The 17,181-nt window shown below is 38.4% G+C and overlaps 1 protein-coding gene across 1 annotated transcript; it reads left to right on the top strand.

Moving 5' to 3' along the window:
• The first annotated feature begins 3,227 nt into the window (after positions 1-3,227).
• LOC104237029 (epoxide hydrolase 3-like) lies at positions 3,228-5,522 on the top strand. Its single transcript, XM_009791125.2, has 4 exons — positions 3,228-3,517; positions 4,041-4,207; positions 4,276-4,533; positions 5,205-5,522. Exons 1-4 carry the CDS (start codon positions 3,230-3,232, stop codon positions 5,455-5,457), a joined length of 966 nt encoding a protein of 321 aa, XP_009789427.2. The 5' UTR covers positions 3,228-3,229; the 3' UTR covers positions 5,458-5,522.
• The last annotated feature ends 11,659 nt before the right edge of the window (positions 5,523-17,181 follow it).

The raw sequence follows: 17,181 nt of genomic DNA on the forward strand, positions 1-17,181 counted from the left end.
TCAACATTCAAGAATATAAGATTAGGAACTGAGAATCATATTACAATACATGATACTGAAATAATGAGCCATACCAAGTTACATGATACTGAATTAGTGAATAGGATTAAACTGAGATGAGTATTCATAATAAGTAGATTTATCATAACTGAAACTCATAGAATATCGAATGATTATGAGACTATGCCATATAGAGAATAGATGTTCTACTACTATTCAGGGAACCGAGGCATAGTTACTTTCTCAGGGAAATTGGTAATGGTCATAATGAATGGGACGTAGGGAGAATCATAGGCATTCCCAAACGTAAAGAGTTAGCCTTACATACCTCAATTTCGCCCCTTAGTGATACTACAATGATCCACAATACTAAGAACCTTCAATCTACAATAGCAACATCCAATGGAACTCAATATTAGTAACAAATTCCATAACTTAAGCCATTTAGGCATATTATCAAACACCTTGTAAGCCTAAATCTCTACATCTCATCGTCATATAATTAGTTCATCTAACTACTACCATTCATCAACAATTTATCCCACCATCATGATTAGCCAATTTATAACTCCCAAAATCACATATATGACCATCCATCCACACTCAACCAACAAAGTTCCATTAAATAAACATCTTTCAATCTCTATAATAGTTGTGTAATCAAATTGGGAACTTATGGTTTCTAATCACCATACCAAGAGTTCCAATACTTATTCATACTCATATTCCCTTAATAAATCCATACATGTAAGTATAAGGGTGTAGGATTACCTTTTTGGAAGAAATCTTGCAAAACTCTCATTTGAGTTCTTGAAGAAATCCCTTGAAGATCTAAGTATTTTATGTGTAGATTTCATCAATATCAGTGTATAAATGATGAAATTCACAGCAAGATAATGGGGATTACTTACCTTGACGATGGGAGGGGTTGGAGGTTTTGAGAGGGTGGAGGAAGACCCTAAAATTCGTCCAAATAAAGTGGGGAAAATAACCCCCGAAGGTTTTATATCAAAATAGGGTCGGGTTGACAAAAAAACACAAATTTGCATAGCCGCGGCGCATGGGGCGGCGTGGTAATGAAAAATATGTTTAGAAACGAAATTTGGAGGTGCTCTGTTAATTTGCACAGCCGCGCCGCATGGGGCGGCGCGGTAGTATAAAAATCTGCGCTGATTTTGGTAATTTGGTCATAACTTCTGTTAGGAGTGTCCAAATGACGAACGGTTTGAAGCGTTAGAAACTAGACTCAAAGACCTTTCATTTGATGGGTTGTGAATCACATAATACCTTATATAAATGCAGATATGGTCGTGCAAAATTTGGTCTTGTGCGTGCTCATTTGGAATTTTAGTTTGTCATGAAATTTTCAAACTTGACTTAGACTTAGGCCTCTCCTTGGACCCCAAATCACTTATGATATGCCTCGTACACTTATTATCATAACCAATTGATAACCATCACATGAATACTCATTTAATACATCCACAACGGATTCAAATTTACGGGGTGTTACACATATCCAAGAATTTTATTTCATTTCTAGTTTTAATTGTTTCCAAATGGTTTAGTAGAAACATGTTTCAAAGATATTGTGGAGAAAATGAAACTGATCGATGAAAGTTTTATGTCTTCTTTCCTTATATAAAACCAAACAGATTTTTATATTCTTGATTATAGGTAGGTATATCAACTGAAGAGACAATAGAAATTGTGGAACATGATGAACAAAATTACTATTCCGGGGATCCTATTTTATATGATGTAATTCCTATTCTCTTGGTTGTATGTGTATCAATAGCTTCGAATTGACTATATAACTACATTAGAAACAAAACAAGTAGGCACCAAGACGGCTAGGTGTACTTTTTATTTATACAAAAGATAAACTAATTATTAGCAAATATAAGTACATACGAACTCGTCTTAAACAGGATAATTAAAAATTCACTTACTCTTGTAAAATTTTCTAAGCCAGTTAGTTAGTTATGTTGATTCTATTTATATGTACTTTTCCACAAAAGGAACTTGTTGAAGTTAGGTACGTAACCAAGTCAAATTATGATTCTTTAATCATATCCTAAGTATCTTTTTTGAGACATGACAACAAAGAAGATGACAGATATACTGTGTCACACCCTTATTTACTCATCTCTAATAAATTTCGGCCAGCAGGCAGTTAATCAAGAAAAAGGATAGTGGAATATAAGATAATACCAAGAAAGAATATTAATTATAATATACTACTCATTGATTTATGTTTATCCTTAAAAATCAAGCTAATAATAATGGCAGACATAAATTATCACATAACAGGAAAATTTCAACGGATTATTATATGCTTATTTGTCGATAGTGGTTTAGCAAAGATGCTTTTTCTGCTTAGCGAGAATCACTCTCCTGCTCCAAAATTTAAGGGGTCAAATTTGACTAGAAATATTTTTGTATGTAATACAGTATGATGCATAATTTGTATTTATAATACATCTAAAAGATGCTTTTCTGCTTTGCAAGAATCACAAATTCACAATGAAGGAACAAATTTGAAAAGAGAAATTTTGTATTTTCTATGATGCATAATTAGTACTATTATGATATGAGAGTGTAACACATTCTTTACACGGACCGTATATATAACTAACTTATTTGGATGATTATTAACTATTGTATTGTATCGTATTATTACTTTATATATAATATTTGTTTTGATTGTTACTTAAATTTTATTGTATCGTATTATTAAATCCGTTATTACATAACGACGAAAAGTGTCACTTTATGGAATTACCGATTTGGTGTGGTCGCGCCATTACCTTATTTTTTTCTCTCATCTTGTTTTTTTTATGATTAAATAATCCTATTTTATTTTATTTTTATATAATAATATTACCTCGTACCTTACTTTTTCTTTATAATATTGCAAGTTTATTCTTCATGTTGTAGGTGCATGACATCATAAGATGACAATAAATAATATAATTTATCCAAATAATAAAAACAATACAGCATAATATAATACAATATAATACTACACTATACATTATGAAACGATACGTAACAACCATCCAAACAAGCTTTAACTTTAAAAAAAAATGACTTGCTTTGACCTTCATACATGAATTCCTGAAGTATAAAAATCCCATACGTATTTCATCATTTCACTCAACTCCCAAAGGGAAAAACTCAAAGAGAAAGTGAGAAAAAGCAAAAGAGAAATTCAACAGTCAGAAAGATGGAACAAATAGAGCATAAATATGTTGAAGTGAATGGGATAAAGCTTCATGTAGCTGAAATTGGAAGTGGAAATTCCCCAGTTGTGGTGTTCTTGCATGGATTTCCTGAAATATGGTATACTTGGAGGTATCAAATGATAGCTGTGGCCAAAGCTGGTTACAGAGCTATTGCACCCGATTTCAGAGGATACGGGTTGTCGGATCAGCCACCCGAACCCGAGAAAACCACCTTTCTTGATTTTGCCAGTGACACCCTTGCACTTCTTGATGCTCTTGGCATCTGTAAGGTATATTGATCTTCTTAAATCATCAGAAATGAAGTGTTCCTTTTTTTTGGGTTGGAATTTGGACTAGTGTTGTAGCCTTAAAAGAATTAAGTGGTTTGAGGGATCCTAATCTTTAGAATTAAGACAGATAAAAGAGCTGCCCAATGCATTAAACTTCCCATAGCGGGGTTCGGGGAAGGGTCGGACCACAATAATCTATTGTATGCAGCCTCATCCTGCATTTTGCAAGAGGGTGTTTCAACCTCGAACCCGTGACCTTCTTGTCACGTGGCAGCAACTTTACCAGTTACGTCAAGGCTCCCTTTCTTAGATAAGACAGAAGTAGTAGGAGAAAATGACAGCTCTTCTACGAAACTTGCATCAAAGACACAGAAATTGACCCCTTTTACTTGGCCATAGTAGCGTTGGAGGTTATAGAATCTAATGGTGATGAGTCAATACATTTATCTTAAGATTGTATAGTCATTGTCAAGTATTGGTATATTTGTGTCTTTCTCATCTCCGTGTTTGCTCACAAATGTAGGCTTTTCTCATTGGTAAAGACTTTGGATCTATTGTCATTTCTCGTTTTGTCAATCTCTATGAGGAGAGAGTCTCTGGATTTATTGTTATGGGAGTGCCATTTTGGCCCCCACATCCTCTCAAGTTTAAAGAAGACCTCCCTGAAGGCTTCTATATTTCAAGATGGGGGTACTGTTTTTTTAATCTCTAATTTAATTTGTTTTCGTCATGAAATATAGCTCCTATTTCAATCTTAGAGATATCTTAAATTCTTTCCAGGAGCCTGGGAGAGCTGAGGTTGATTTTGGTCGCCTCGACGCTAAAACAGTAGTGAGGAATGTATACATTCTTTTCTCCAGAAGTGAAGTACCAATAGCCAATGAAAATCAGGAAATCATGGATATTGTGCAACCTTCAACCCCTCTACCCCCTTGGTTCTCTGAGAAAGACTTGGCTGCATATGGAGCTTTGTATGAGAATTCTGGATTCAAAACTGCATTGCAGGTTCCCTACAGGTATCACAAACATCAACATATTTTATTACTGGAAAGTCTGCTTTCACTTCTCTCACACCCATACATCAAACCAACAATTGTGTTATAGTCATTCACGACTTAGTCAGAGCCTGAATGTTAAGTTTATGGGTTCTGAATTTTCCACTGAACTCATATCTTGTCTTAGTTATTGAGTGCACAATTAAATATTTGTACATATCGAATGTATTTCCTACTACAAATACAAAGTTTTAAGCAAAAGATACTGGTTTCGTCTGAAGTTGTAGCTAATGATCTAGCTCCGCCCCGATTCACGGCCTTGGTAGGGGAAGGCAGACTTTGTTTTGATAACCCAGAAATAGCCAAGGGCGAGTGGCACACGGTTTGAACTTAGTTGATAATGGACTCGCCCCTCCATCAGGAGAGGTGAATTTAAAAAATCGTAATATAATCTACTAAGTGTTAACATTAGAAAAACTACTAATCTACAAGCAAATTCAACTTATAGGAATTGCACATGAGAGTTAGCATGTACTGAGAGAATGCATATACGTTGTGAAATAGTCAAGGTGTGTGCAAGCTGATAATGAAAAAGTAATAGAAATTGTTTCGCTATTTGATTACCTACTGACCTGATATATTATTTTACTCTTCAATTTTTTGGGTTGTTTATGAATTTCATGATGCAATAGGTCATTGCATGAACAAATCAACATTACAGATCCAACAGTTCACGTTCCAGCGCTGTTTATCGAGGGCAAGAAGGATTATGTCCTCAAATTTCCAGGAATGGAAGACTACATTAATGGAGAACTTAAAACTTTAGTACCTAATCTGGAGACGGCCTCTTTGCCAGAAGGAAACCATTTTGTTCAAGAACAACTACCTGACCAGGTTAATCAACTCGTGCTCGACTTCCTTACTAAGAATAGTAAGCCTCAGTAAGGCTTTGTTGGCAAGCACTTAACACTTTGGTTGTTCTATCTCATATAGCTGACCCCAACTTGCTTGAGGTTGAGGCGTTTGTTGTTCCCTTTACTTAAAAGTGTGAATGAGTTCACCATCTACATGTAATATTTGCTGCAGTCACCCTGCAATTTCTATTGAGTATCTTGAATACGTAACAGTATCTACTGTAAGTAACTTGTTAAATTGTCGCAATATATAAGTATGTCCAGTATACTCTCCTAGTGAAGCTCAAAATGAATGAATAATGTATACCCTGATGCATAGAATTGGTTGTTCCACAACATAAGTTGTGTGTTTTTCTTGTATTCAAAGAAAAATGTCAGATGGTTTTTTATATTAAGACTGGTGCTATATGCAGAGGCGGACCCAGAATTTGAAAGTGGCGAGGGTATATGAGCGAATTGCTTAACCAATGCCCTCATCGCTCTTTTGATCGTAAGGGTTCCAAGCAAAATATATCACCATTTTTCATATATATACACTTATATATTCAGAACTTTTATTGAAGTTAATGGAGTCCAGTGACTCCTCTCCCCGAGCATAGGTCCGCGGTCCGCCTCCGCTTCGTGCATGTCAGTGATAATTTGGTAAGAATTGTCACACCTCCTTTTTCGCCTGCGCCGCCCAAAAGGCGCTCGGAAGGGAGTTTTTTCCAATTAAAGGACAATCGAAATAGGATTTATTTATTTGTTTCAGAGTCGCCACTTGGGAGATTTATGGTGACCCAAGTCACCGGTTTTAACCCGAATCGAGGAAAAGAATGACTCTGTTTAACAGTCTGCGCACCAGAAATCTGGATAAGGAATTATGTTGACCCGGGGGAAGGTGTTAGGCACCCCTGAATCCCGTGGTTCTAGCACGGTCGCTTAAACTGTTGTAATGGCTAGATATCTGATTTTAATACATATTATAATTTATGTGCTTTTATCAACTTTAAACCGCTTTTATTATTATTATTTTTAGAATTGCAACGTCGTGAAAATGCGTTTCGAACCACATCGCAATCAATGCACCCATGGTTGTTGACACGTTTTGACTCCGTTGAGATTTGGATTTGGGTCGCATAAATGCGCACCCGAGTTTAGGGATGTAGTATTATTAAAATCGTGCCTAAAGAATCTAATGCTTTATTACTTTGGAGAAGGCCGTGAAATTTGCTAAACGGCTCATCTCGAAATCTAAGTATTCAATTAAACATTTATTGAGGGCCCCGTAATTTGTGCGTTTTATTGGGCGAGGCTCATCTCATTTATTTTAAAAGGACAATCCTAAAATGCCTACATTTTTCTCTATTAAATTTGTCTCTACAAAATGAAAGAGAAAATGTCTTAATTTATTTACATGCCTGAGTTGTTATAGTTGGGTTTCGAATATGATTCATAAAATCTGAAAATGAAGCAATCAGGGCAGTTCGTTGCCAATGCGGGCCCAAGCCCAACGTGTATGGCATAAAACTGGACCTGGGTCATCTTATTCACATGTTACTACCTAGTTACATTATACTATGCATGTTCACAGTTTGTCAAATTAAAAAAAAACTTGGCAATCTAATTTTAATCCTAGACCATTTACATGCTGAAATTGACCAATAGTATTTAACTAAACAATATTTCTACAAGTTCCGAAATGGTCTATTCGTTTAATGAACTAACTGTTGAATGTTTAAGAATAGTCTAAATCAGCTAACATGCTTTTTGAAACATGATAATCGTCCAACAATAACGAATTAACTATACAGAGTTACTACACCATTTATTTATTTAGGCAATACATAGATAGTTCGTCCGTTAAGCTATCGTCAGATGTTCCACTATATATATTAAACAGCTACATGATTCTGATTAGAGTAAGCTAAATAATTTATATATACAAATAAAATTCAGAATATAATTAAAATAAATTCAGAACTTCAACTCTTCATTTCGTATTCATGCTTCATGTTTCAGTTTACAGTAACCAGCGTGTCAGTTGTGTACCTGATATTGGAAGCAAAAGAAAAGGGAGATCACCAGAAATTCAGTAGCATACAACAACAGCAACACCCAGCAACCAGTAACAACCAGCAACGAGAAACCAGTGACAGATTTTAAAATCAAGATAAAAATCCAGAAACACCGACAACAATCAACGGACAGAAGCCAAGGGAATCTTTTCAGATTTGAAAGACTAATTAATGTTTAACCCTTAATTTCTGAATCCGTATATCAGAATATTTAGATTGTATATCAGCTGTATACTACTCTCTCTTTTAATTTCCAGAATGTTTTTATTTGTATTTTTCGAAGTCTTAATATTTTCGGAATTTTTTCTCTCTTCAATATTCAGCTCCCTTTTTTTTTCCTCTATCCAAGTCCCCTCTATTTATTACCAACTTTCAGCATTTTTAAAATTAAAACCCACTATCTTTCACTCATCCCCCTTTTAATCTCACTACCTAATATTTTGTCCCTCACTACATTAAACAAATACATTATCCCCCCATTATATCTTGTCCCTCATGCCTACATTAAACAATTATATTATTCCCCCATTACATTATGTCTTGTCCCCCACCATGTACTATTTTAATATTATTAAAATATTATTTAATCTTAATGGACAGAGCACTCAAAATAATTAATTGTTCAGATTTTCAATTCCAAAAATACCCCTCCGACCTTACTGAAATTACCATTTTACCCCTAAAAATACTGCAATTTACCAATCTACCCCCATCAGCTATAACCAATTCACCTAATCAATTCCAACCAAAATACAGCAAATATAACCAATTCCTAAACAAATTTTATTAACAAACTCAAACTAAATGATGAACAACAAAGAAACAACTGGAATTATTTTGACTGAACAATATTTTTAAACAACAAATCTACTTTCAGATGTCAACAGCAATTACAAAAAAGTATATCCAAATCATTGAGCATCAAATTCAAATTAAACTTAAACAGAACAAATAAACAGATTCAAATCACTAAATTAAATAACCAATTGAACCTCAAACTAAATCTAACAATTTTACAAACAAAGTAAAGGATTCAATTGACTAATACATCTCTATATTAAAACTAAACAAGAACAAATGAATAAAAACAAACTGAAGAAATAATCAAAGTGAAAATAACGAACAAGAAAAGAATCAAACTTATACTAATTTCAGATCTGAAAATATCAAACAAAATACGGACAAAAAATGAAACTTAAACCAACTAACCGGAAATGAACAACGACGAGCTCGAACGGAAACGGACAACTCGAACAAACAACCTCGACATACCGGATCTCGACGAACAACGAAAACCCACCTTCCTTTTAACCTTGATGAACTAAAATGACAAACGACGACTTCGACGGATTGAAACTGAAGAACGACGAGGCAGCGGCTGATTGTGGAAGTTGCTACTGGTTTGCTTGCTATGGAGGCAACGATAGTCGTTTGGATGTGACGACGACGGGGCTGGGGATGATGAGCTGGCTCGTAGCATACGAAGGAGCAGCCATGGGGTTCGTTTGGACGTGAACTGAGTGGTCGTTTGGGTTGTTCATTGGTTGAAGAGAGATGGACGATGGCTGTTGTGGCTATTGCTCGACAGAAGAGGAGACGACACAGGGTGGTCGTTTGGTTAGTTATGGCGACGTGGGTATGGCTGGTTTTTGTTGGGCTGTCGTGAGGACGATGAGGAAGATGAGGGAGTAGGGATGGCTATGTAGCTCGATGGACTAAGTTGTGCAATGAAAAAGAAGAAGAAGCCGCAGCCATGAGAGCTCGAGCTCGAGCTCGAAGAAGATGGCGACGACGAAGGCTGTTGGTTCGACGAAGACGATGACATGATGATGGGCAGCTCACGCGATGGCTGCTGGAGCTCGTCGAAGAAGAAGAGGCAGCGGCCATGGCGGACTGGGGTTCGAGGTCGTTCATGGCGCAGGTTCGCGGCGAGGGGTCGTTTGGTCGACGAGGCTGTGTGTGTGTGTATGTGTTGCGTATGTTTGTGTGGCATGAAGGGGCAGGGGTGTGAGAGGGGAGGCAGCCATGGTTGCTAGGGTTTGGGATGAAGTTTGGAGAAGAAGAGAAAGAGAGGGGGGCGGGTAGTGTTTGTTAGGTTTAGGGTTAGGAAAATGCAAGAAAAATGAAAAATGAAGAAAGGGGTTGGGTCTTTGGGGTTATGACTGGGTCGACACGGTTTGAAATGGACCGGGTCGTAGGGGAAGGTTGGGTATAGGTGTTTTGGGTCTAGGTTCAAAATTGGAGAAGAGGCACAATTTCGATTTTCTTTATATTTTTTGCTCTTCTTTTATTTTTCTTAAACTGAAACTAAATTCTAAAAATCCTTAAATTATCATATAGAACTAAATTAATTTATAAAAGTGCAAATTAACTCCCAGTAAAAATTAACACACAATTAAATAATAATTACAATAAAATCACACAATTTGGACATTAAATGCTAAAAATGCAACGTACATTATTTTTACGATTTTTTTCTTTCTTATAAAACAAACTTAATTACTTCTAATTGTGGAATTAAATCCTAAGTGCAAATGCGACATATTTTGTATTTTATTTTTATTAATTTAACAAATAAACATGCACAGACAAAAATACAAATAATTATCCAAAAATGCCACGAAAATTCAAAAATTGCACACAAAGGAAAATTGTTTTATTTTGAATTTTTTGGGAGTAATTCTCATATAGGGCAAAAATCACGTGCTCACAACTGCCCCTCTTTGTCCGAAAACACAAAGAGTTTTCGTGCAAAGATAAAGTGAGCGGATACGAGCGATTTTTGCCCGTTCGAGTACTCCGTGCGAAGCATTTTTTTTTAAAAAAGATTTGACCGGACCTTCGCTTCAAAGGTTTCCTACATATCCCTAGCTAAAAGGGAATCAGGTCAATGTAGTTCGGGAAGTTTTTGTAGCTGGGACTGCAATTTGTTGTTACTGTTGTTGCATGCTGTTACCACTGCTTTTCGATCTCCTTATTACACCATTGCTAGAAAGAAAACAAGAAGTTATACTAAGCTATGATCTATGAATTACAAAGATTTATTCTCGAGCTTGGTCATGTGATTGTTGATGCCTTGTTGCTTTGTGTTTCCTCTGGTATTTCTTTACTTCTAGCTCGATTTGTGGTCTTCGTTCTGATTTCTGCTGGGGATTTTTGTTGTAACCCTCTGCTTTACTGACTTCAAACTTCAATGTATTCCCCTGTTCTGCAAGTGGGCTCCTGACTCCACCTTGACTTTTGAAAGATGACACAACCTCCATTCTCCAGGCGGGCTCCTGACTTCTTCAACAATCTTAGAATTTAACTCCCTCCATTCTCCAGGCGGGCTCCTGACTTTCATCAGCAACTTTGAAAATAAAATGCATTTGGTAATGATTTATGAAAATATATATTTTGGAAATGTTTATACAAGCAGGACCACTCGGGTCGAAATAAATTAAATGTCCTTTTGAGGAAGGATTAAATTCAATATCCTATTCGAGGGCGGATAGACCCATCATATCCTATTCGAGGGCGGATAGACCCATCATATCCTATTCGAGGGCGGATAGACCCATCATATCTTGTACGAGGGCGGACAGACCCATCATATCCTGTTCGAGGGCGGACAGACCCAAAATATCCTATTCGAGGGCGGATGAACCCAAAATATCCTATTCGAGGGCGGATGAACCCAAAAATATCCTATTCGAGGGCGGATGAACCCAAAATATCCTATTCGAGGGCGGATGAACCCAAAATATCCTATTCGAGGGCGGATGAACCCAAAATATCCTATTCGAGGGTGGATAGACCCATCATATCCTATTCTAGGGCGGATGAACCCAAAATATCCTATTCGAGGGTGGATGAACCCAAAATATCCTATTCGAGGGCGGATGAACCCAAAATATCCTATTCGAGGGCGGATGAACCCAAAATATCCTATTCGAGGGCGGATGAACCCAAAATATCCTATTCGAGGGCGGATGAACCCAAAAATATCCTATTCGAGGGCGGATGAACCCAAAAATATCCTATTCGAGGGCGGATGAACCCAAAATATCCTATTCGAGGGCGGATGAACCCAAAAATATCCTATTCGAGGGCGGATGAACCCAAAATATCCTATTCGAGGGCGGATGAACCCAAAATGTCCTATTCGAGGGCGGATGAACCCAAAATGTCCTATTCGAGGGCGGATGAACCCAAAATATCCTATTCGAGGGCGGATGAACCCAAAATATCCTATTCGAGGGCGGATGAACCCAAAATATCCTATTCGAGGGTGGATGAACCCAAAATATCCTATTCGAGGGCGGATAGACCCATCTTCAAAACTTGAAATTGTCTTACCTCCGACTGTTTTTCTTAAAATCGTGCTGTCTTGCTATCTCTTAAAACATGAATTGATTTCCTCGTTCCTCCGAGAAAATTTTCGACAATGGCAGAAAATTTTCTGCCCCAGTTTTGGTGCTTTTCCTTGTGGCATGTTTTTTTCGCCATTAATAAGATTTCCTTTTCCTGCTTCAAATCAAAGAAAATTTGTTAGTTTTAAAACATGGTGAGTGGTCATGCCACTCCTGCTGGGGATGGTTTTTCCCTTTCTCCCTTCCCTGCTCTGTGTTTCATTACGCTATCAAAACTTGCTAGGGATTATTTTGCTGGGGATGAATTTTCCTTTTCTTCCTTCCCCACTCTGTGTTGTCCGACCCTCTTGGAACTTGGTCGAAAATCTGTCGGGAATGCTCCTACATCTCGATGATCTGCTGGGGGCCCTCTTGGAATTAGGTCCACAATTTTCTCAATTGTTGTTTTCCTGTTTTTCTCCAACTTCCCTTGGAAATTTGGTCCTCTTGGGATCTAGACCCATTCATCATTTGGTCTTGCGACCAACTTCTTTTCGCTTTATCGCCTTATCTTTGGCCTGTCCTATTCGCATTTTGCTTTGCATCATTTTGGCAACTGGTAGTAAGCTCTAAAAATCCTTTTCAAAAACAAATTGCTGGGTAGGTAAAGTCTTTAAACCAAGAAATGAAAAAGTGATGATCTCAAAAAATAGAAAAAGAAGAAGTTTTTCTGAACAAATGCTGGGGAAAAGGAAAGAAAAGAACTTATCTGAATGATATAACCGATCCCAACGATCATGTCACGCATTTCGGTCTAATCAACCCAGTATATTTGTATCAATCAACCTTTCGGACGGCCTCATGTTACTGGGGATAAACAGGCACTCAACTCTTTGCCAAATGCGGATCTTTTCCGCCAATCTTGTCTTGTCGCCTCATAGTGCCCTTCGAGGGGTTTTCACTAATAAGACTCTTTCATTTCTCTCAACTCCCGTCGCTTACGGTGCCTGTGAAGGTTTTCACCGATAAGACTCTCTCTTTTTATTTTATTTTTCAGCTGCATCGGAGTGTTACCGATATGACTTTCTCTGTTGGGGATTCTTTCGGCTATCAATTCATTTCCAGCTTATGATCTTCTTCTTTGCTGGGGATCAAAGTGTTATTCCCGATTTCCATTTGCATTGATTTAGCACTTCTCGGATACTGATCGGGAGGTCTTTTTTGGACATCAATATGGGTTTTTGTGTATGGTTAAAAGAAAAGGGGTAACAAGAGGTTCAAAATAATTTTGATGGGTAAAACATTACAACTCTCGGAATCAACTTTCTTTCCCAAAATTATAAACACAAACTTCTGCCCCAGTTTTTCTTGCTTGGGGATTTTGTTTTTTGTTACACTATGACCGAGCCGTGAGGCGCCTACGTATCCTTCTTTGAGGAATCAGGTCAAACATAGTTCCCAATTCCTTTGTTTGTTTTTTTCTTGTGACTTTTCTTTTGTTTTCATTATCATTATTATTATTTTTTTCTCTTTTTCTTTCATTTTCATTACTGATTCCAAAAATAGGGGTATGAAAGAATAAATAAGGCTCAAAAGGGGAAGCAAAGGTTAAAGTGTTTGGATAGAAGAAAGAATTATCTCCGTCATTTCATTCTCCGATAAATGCTAAGTACAAACAAACAACAATTACAATTACAAGAAATCATACATAATATCTCTTAACTGCGTCAGAATTGATAGCCATGTCGACGCATTTCCCTTCGATATCTATTAAACATAAAGCATCATTGGGCTTGCTCTGTTCAGATTACGATAATCAACACACACCCGGATTTTTCCATCTTTTTTTTTGGCACTGGAACCACATTAGCCAACCAATCAGGATATCGAGTGACCCGAATAACCTTAGCATTCAGCTGTTTGGTTACTTCTTCCTCAATCTTCACACTCATGTCGGTTTTGAACTTCCTCAATTTTGCTTGACGGGAGGAAATGCCGGGTCAATGGGCAATTTGTGAACCACTAGATTGGTGCTTAAATCCAGCATGTCGTCGTATGACCATGCAAAATGTTTTTGAATTCAATAAGTGCTTTGATTAGTTCTTCCCTGATGTTTGGTTCAATGTGGACGCTTATCTTAGCTTCCCTGATATCATCCACATCCCCTAGATTGACGGCTTCCGTGTCATTTGAGTTGGGTTTGGTTTTTTTTTCTTCTTCAAATTGGCTCAACTCTGTGTTAATTTCTTTGAAGGTTTCATCATCATCGTATTCCGACTCATCATCACAATCTTGTACTATAAGTTCGAAATCAGATTGATTTTTTAGACTAGGTTGAAGATCCGTCGTGCATGTCATGTCATTAGAACCAGTATAAAGAGAAATGTTCAGAAGAGAAAAAGAAGAAGAAAAATTAAAACAAAATAAGGAATGAAGAAAAAAACTTTCACTTTATTAAAATACGGGATAGCAAGGTTTCACACTTTGGCGAGCACAAAAAGAAATCTGGATTACAACCCTGGAATAATCCAGACAACAAGAAAGAAAATCAGAGCCCACTACCAAGACTCCCTTCGGATAGGAAGAGGAGTAGCCATTCAATTGTTGATTTTTGCTTTCAACCCCACAAACTGTACATCCGCCTTGCTGGACCCTTCCCCCATCACCATAACTGGCTTGTCATCTACCTTTTCCAACTATGCCACCGTTTTTCCACTGGTCGACTTTTCTTTTGAACCGGCACGGATCATCATCACTGTTTGTGAGGGTTTCTTTAGCTCCCCTCCTTCGTGCACTAGCTCAATCATGTAGGCTTCATGGTGTGCCGGCAACGGGTTCTGATTGATGTTGGGTGCCTCTGGTGTCTGAACCTCAATCTTGTTGGTGTCAATAAGATTTTGCACTGCATGTTTCAACTTCCAACATTTCCCGGTATCATGTCCGGGAGCCCCCGAACAATACTCACAGCTTACCGAGTGGTCCATATTTTTGGGAAAGGGATTTGTCAATCTGGACTCAATAGGACTCAACAAGCCTAACTGCCTCAATTTGTGGAACACGGCAGTATAGGTTTCTCCCAACTCAGTGAATGTTCTCTGTATTCTTTCATTTCTGAAAGCCTGATTTCCCCGGAAACCTGCCCTTGGAGGGTTCCTGTAGGCCCTTGGCGGCGAATAGGTGTTTTGTGGAGGTGGGTATGTATTTTGTGGAGCCGGCGCGCGCCATTGCGAGCGAGCCAGAGGCTGAGTATATGTCTGGGCTTGGTGTACGGAGAAGTGTGGTTCTTGTGGCGGGTAGTAGGGTTGTGGAGGGTAATTTGGAGTGTGAGGGTAGTTTGGGTGATGGGGTCTGGGTTGGTAGCGAGGGGAAGGACCTCTCGATCTGGACCAGTTGTCTGCCTCTATTGTCGCAACCTCTTCTCTCTTTTTCCTTCCAAGCGCACCTCTCGTGCCGCTCTGAATGGCCTGAGTCGTTGCCTTGATTGCCGAGTAACTCAGGATCTTATTGGACTTAAGTCCCTCTTCTATCATAACTCCCATTTTCACTACTTCATTGAAGGATTTTCCAACTGACGTCACCAAGTGACCAAAGTACGTTGGCTCTAGAGTTTGCAGAAAATAGTCCACCATTTCGTTTTCCCTTATTGGAGGATCAACTCTGGCTGCCTGTTCTCTCCACCAGAACCCAAATTCCCGGAAGCTCTCCCCAGGCTTCTTCTCAAACTTTAGCAATGTGAGACAGTCAGGGACTATCTCAAGGTTATACTGGAAGTGACCTGCGAAAGTCTGTGCTAGATCGTCCCAAGTGTACCACCTGCTTGGATCTTGTCTTGTATACCATTCCAGTGCTGACCCACTTACGGCTTTGGTCAAAGTAAGCAATCAACAGCTCGTCTTTGCCACCAGCTCCTCTCATCTTGATACAAAAACCCCGTAGGTGTGCCACAGGATCGCCATGCCCTTCGTATAAATCGAACTTGGGCATCTTGAACCCTGCCGGCAATTGGACGTCAGGGAAAGGGCATAGATCCTTGTAGGCCACGCTGACCTGGTGGCCTAACCCGTGCATGTTCCTGAAGGATTGCTCCAGGCTTTTGACCTTTCGAATCACCTCCTCATGTTCTGTGTTCTTAACCGGTTTCTCAGCTTCCTCTGGGATCCCAAATTGGGGTGTATATGTGTATGGCTCAGGAGCTTTAAAAGTGGGTTCAGGAGGAAAATATTGGGTGTCGTGAACTTGGAACAGTAGTTCACTAGACGATCTTTGTAATATGGCTGGGGGAAGTGCCACAAAGACAGGAACATTTGGTGGTGGAGGGTTCTGATTGGGTGGCGGAGCTTGGGGATCATAGGCATCTCTCCCCTGATAGTAGTGGTGGCTTGGGAAGCTTGTTGAAGGGCCGGGGGAACAATATTTCGGCGTGTGTCCCGGTGGGTGAGTAGGAGTGACGGGTGGTTCAGGCCCCTTTTGCACCTTAGCCATGGCTAGCTGCATTTCATTCATTTCCAATCTCATTTTTTCCATATTGGCCATTGCCTCCTTTAGCATCTGATGTGCCGTCTTTTCCGACTCAACACTATTTTCTGAGCCAGTCATGCTTTCTGGTATAGGCCCTTTTGATCTTGTTTGATAATGGTATAGTGCCAGTACGCTCTAACAAACTAACTGGTATGAAAAAACAACAAACTTGTCAGCGTTAGAGTTTTAAACAGATATTGCAATTGCACGTTGGGGGATGCAATGTTCTTAGGCAGTTAACCATTTCTAACATGCTTTTGCTCCGACCGCATGCATCATCCCAACTTATTTTATTTGTGCCTCTTTCGAGTGTTTCAGAAACCTCTCTTTTTCTTCTTCTTTTTTTCTTTTTTCTTTTTCTCTCTCTCTCTCTCTTTTTCTTTTCTTTTATTCACTTTCTTTTTTTTCTTTTTTTTAGCGGTGGTCGAACCTTGTGTAGATTGCCTACGTATCATGTCCCCGCATGAATCAGACCTTGCGTAGTTCGGACCAATAAAAGATAAATAATAATAAAATATTTTTTTGAATTTTCAATTTTCATAATAAAACAAACTTGATTACAAAAGTTTAAAAACTGACCATACTAACAGACTTTGACAAAAGACAACAAACGGTCTCGAAAATCAAATAACCCGCATACTCTAATCAAAGAATTACAAACTCAAAAACAAACAGCCAGATTCCTTCCCCTATATGCCAATTTTAACCAAATGGTTGTTTTTCAGACGTGGCCCCTTCTCAATTTCACATGAATTTTAAGGCCGGGAAGGACTATTTTACGACCTTTCACAAACTTGTTCGTTCTTTTACGAAAATAGCCCTTCGACAACTGAAATATACTCTAAGGCT

This window comes from Nicotiana sylvestris, chromosome 2, assembly GCF_000393655.2.
Source record: "Nicotiana sylvestris chromosome 2, ASM39365v2, whole genome shotgun sequence".
Taxonomy (NCBI): domain Eukaryota; kingdom Viridiplantae; phylum Streptophyta; class Magnoliopsida; order Solanales; family Solanaceae; genus Nicotiana; species Nicotiana sylvestris.

Excerpts from the sequence above, each read along its gene's own strand:
- LOC104237029 (XM_009791125.2), top strand. The coding sequence starts at position 3,230 with ATGGAACAAATAGAGCATAAATATGTTGAAGTGAATGGGATAAAGCTT. Across the intron at positions 3,518-4,040 it reads ATGCTCTTGGCATCTGTAAG|GCTTTTCTCATTGGTAAAGA; the intron begins GTATATTGATCT and ends TCACAAATGTAG. Across the intron at positions 4,208-4,275 it reads TTCTATATTTCAAGATGGGG|AGATATCTTAAATTCTTTCC; the intron begins GTACTGTTTTTT and ends TTTCAATCTTAG.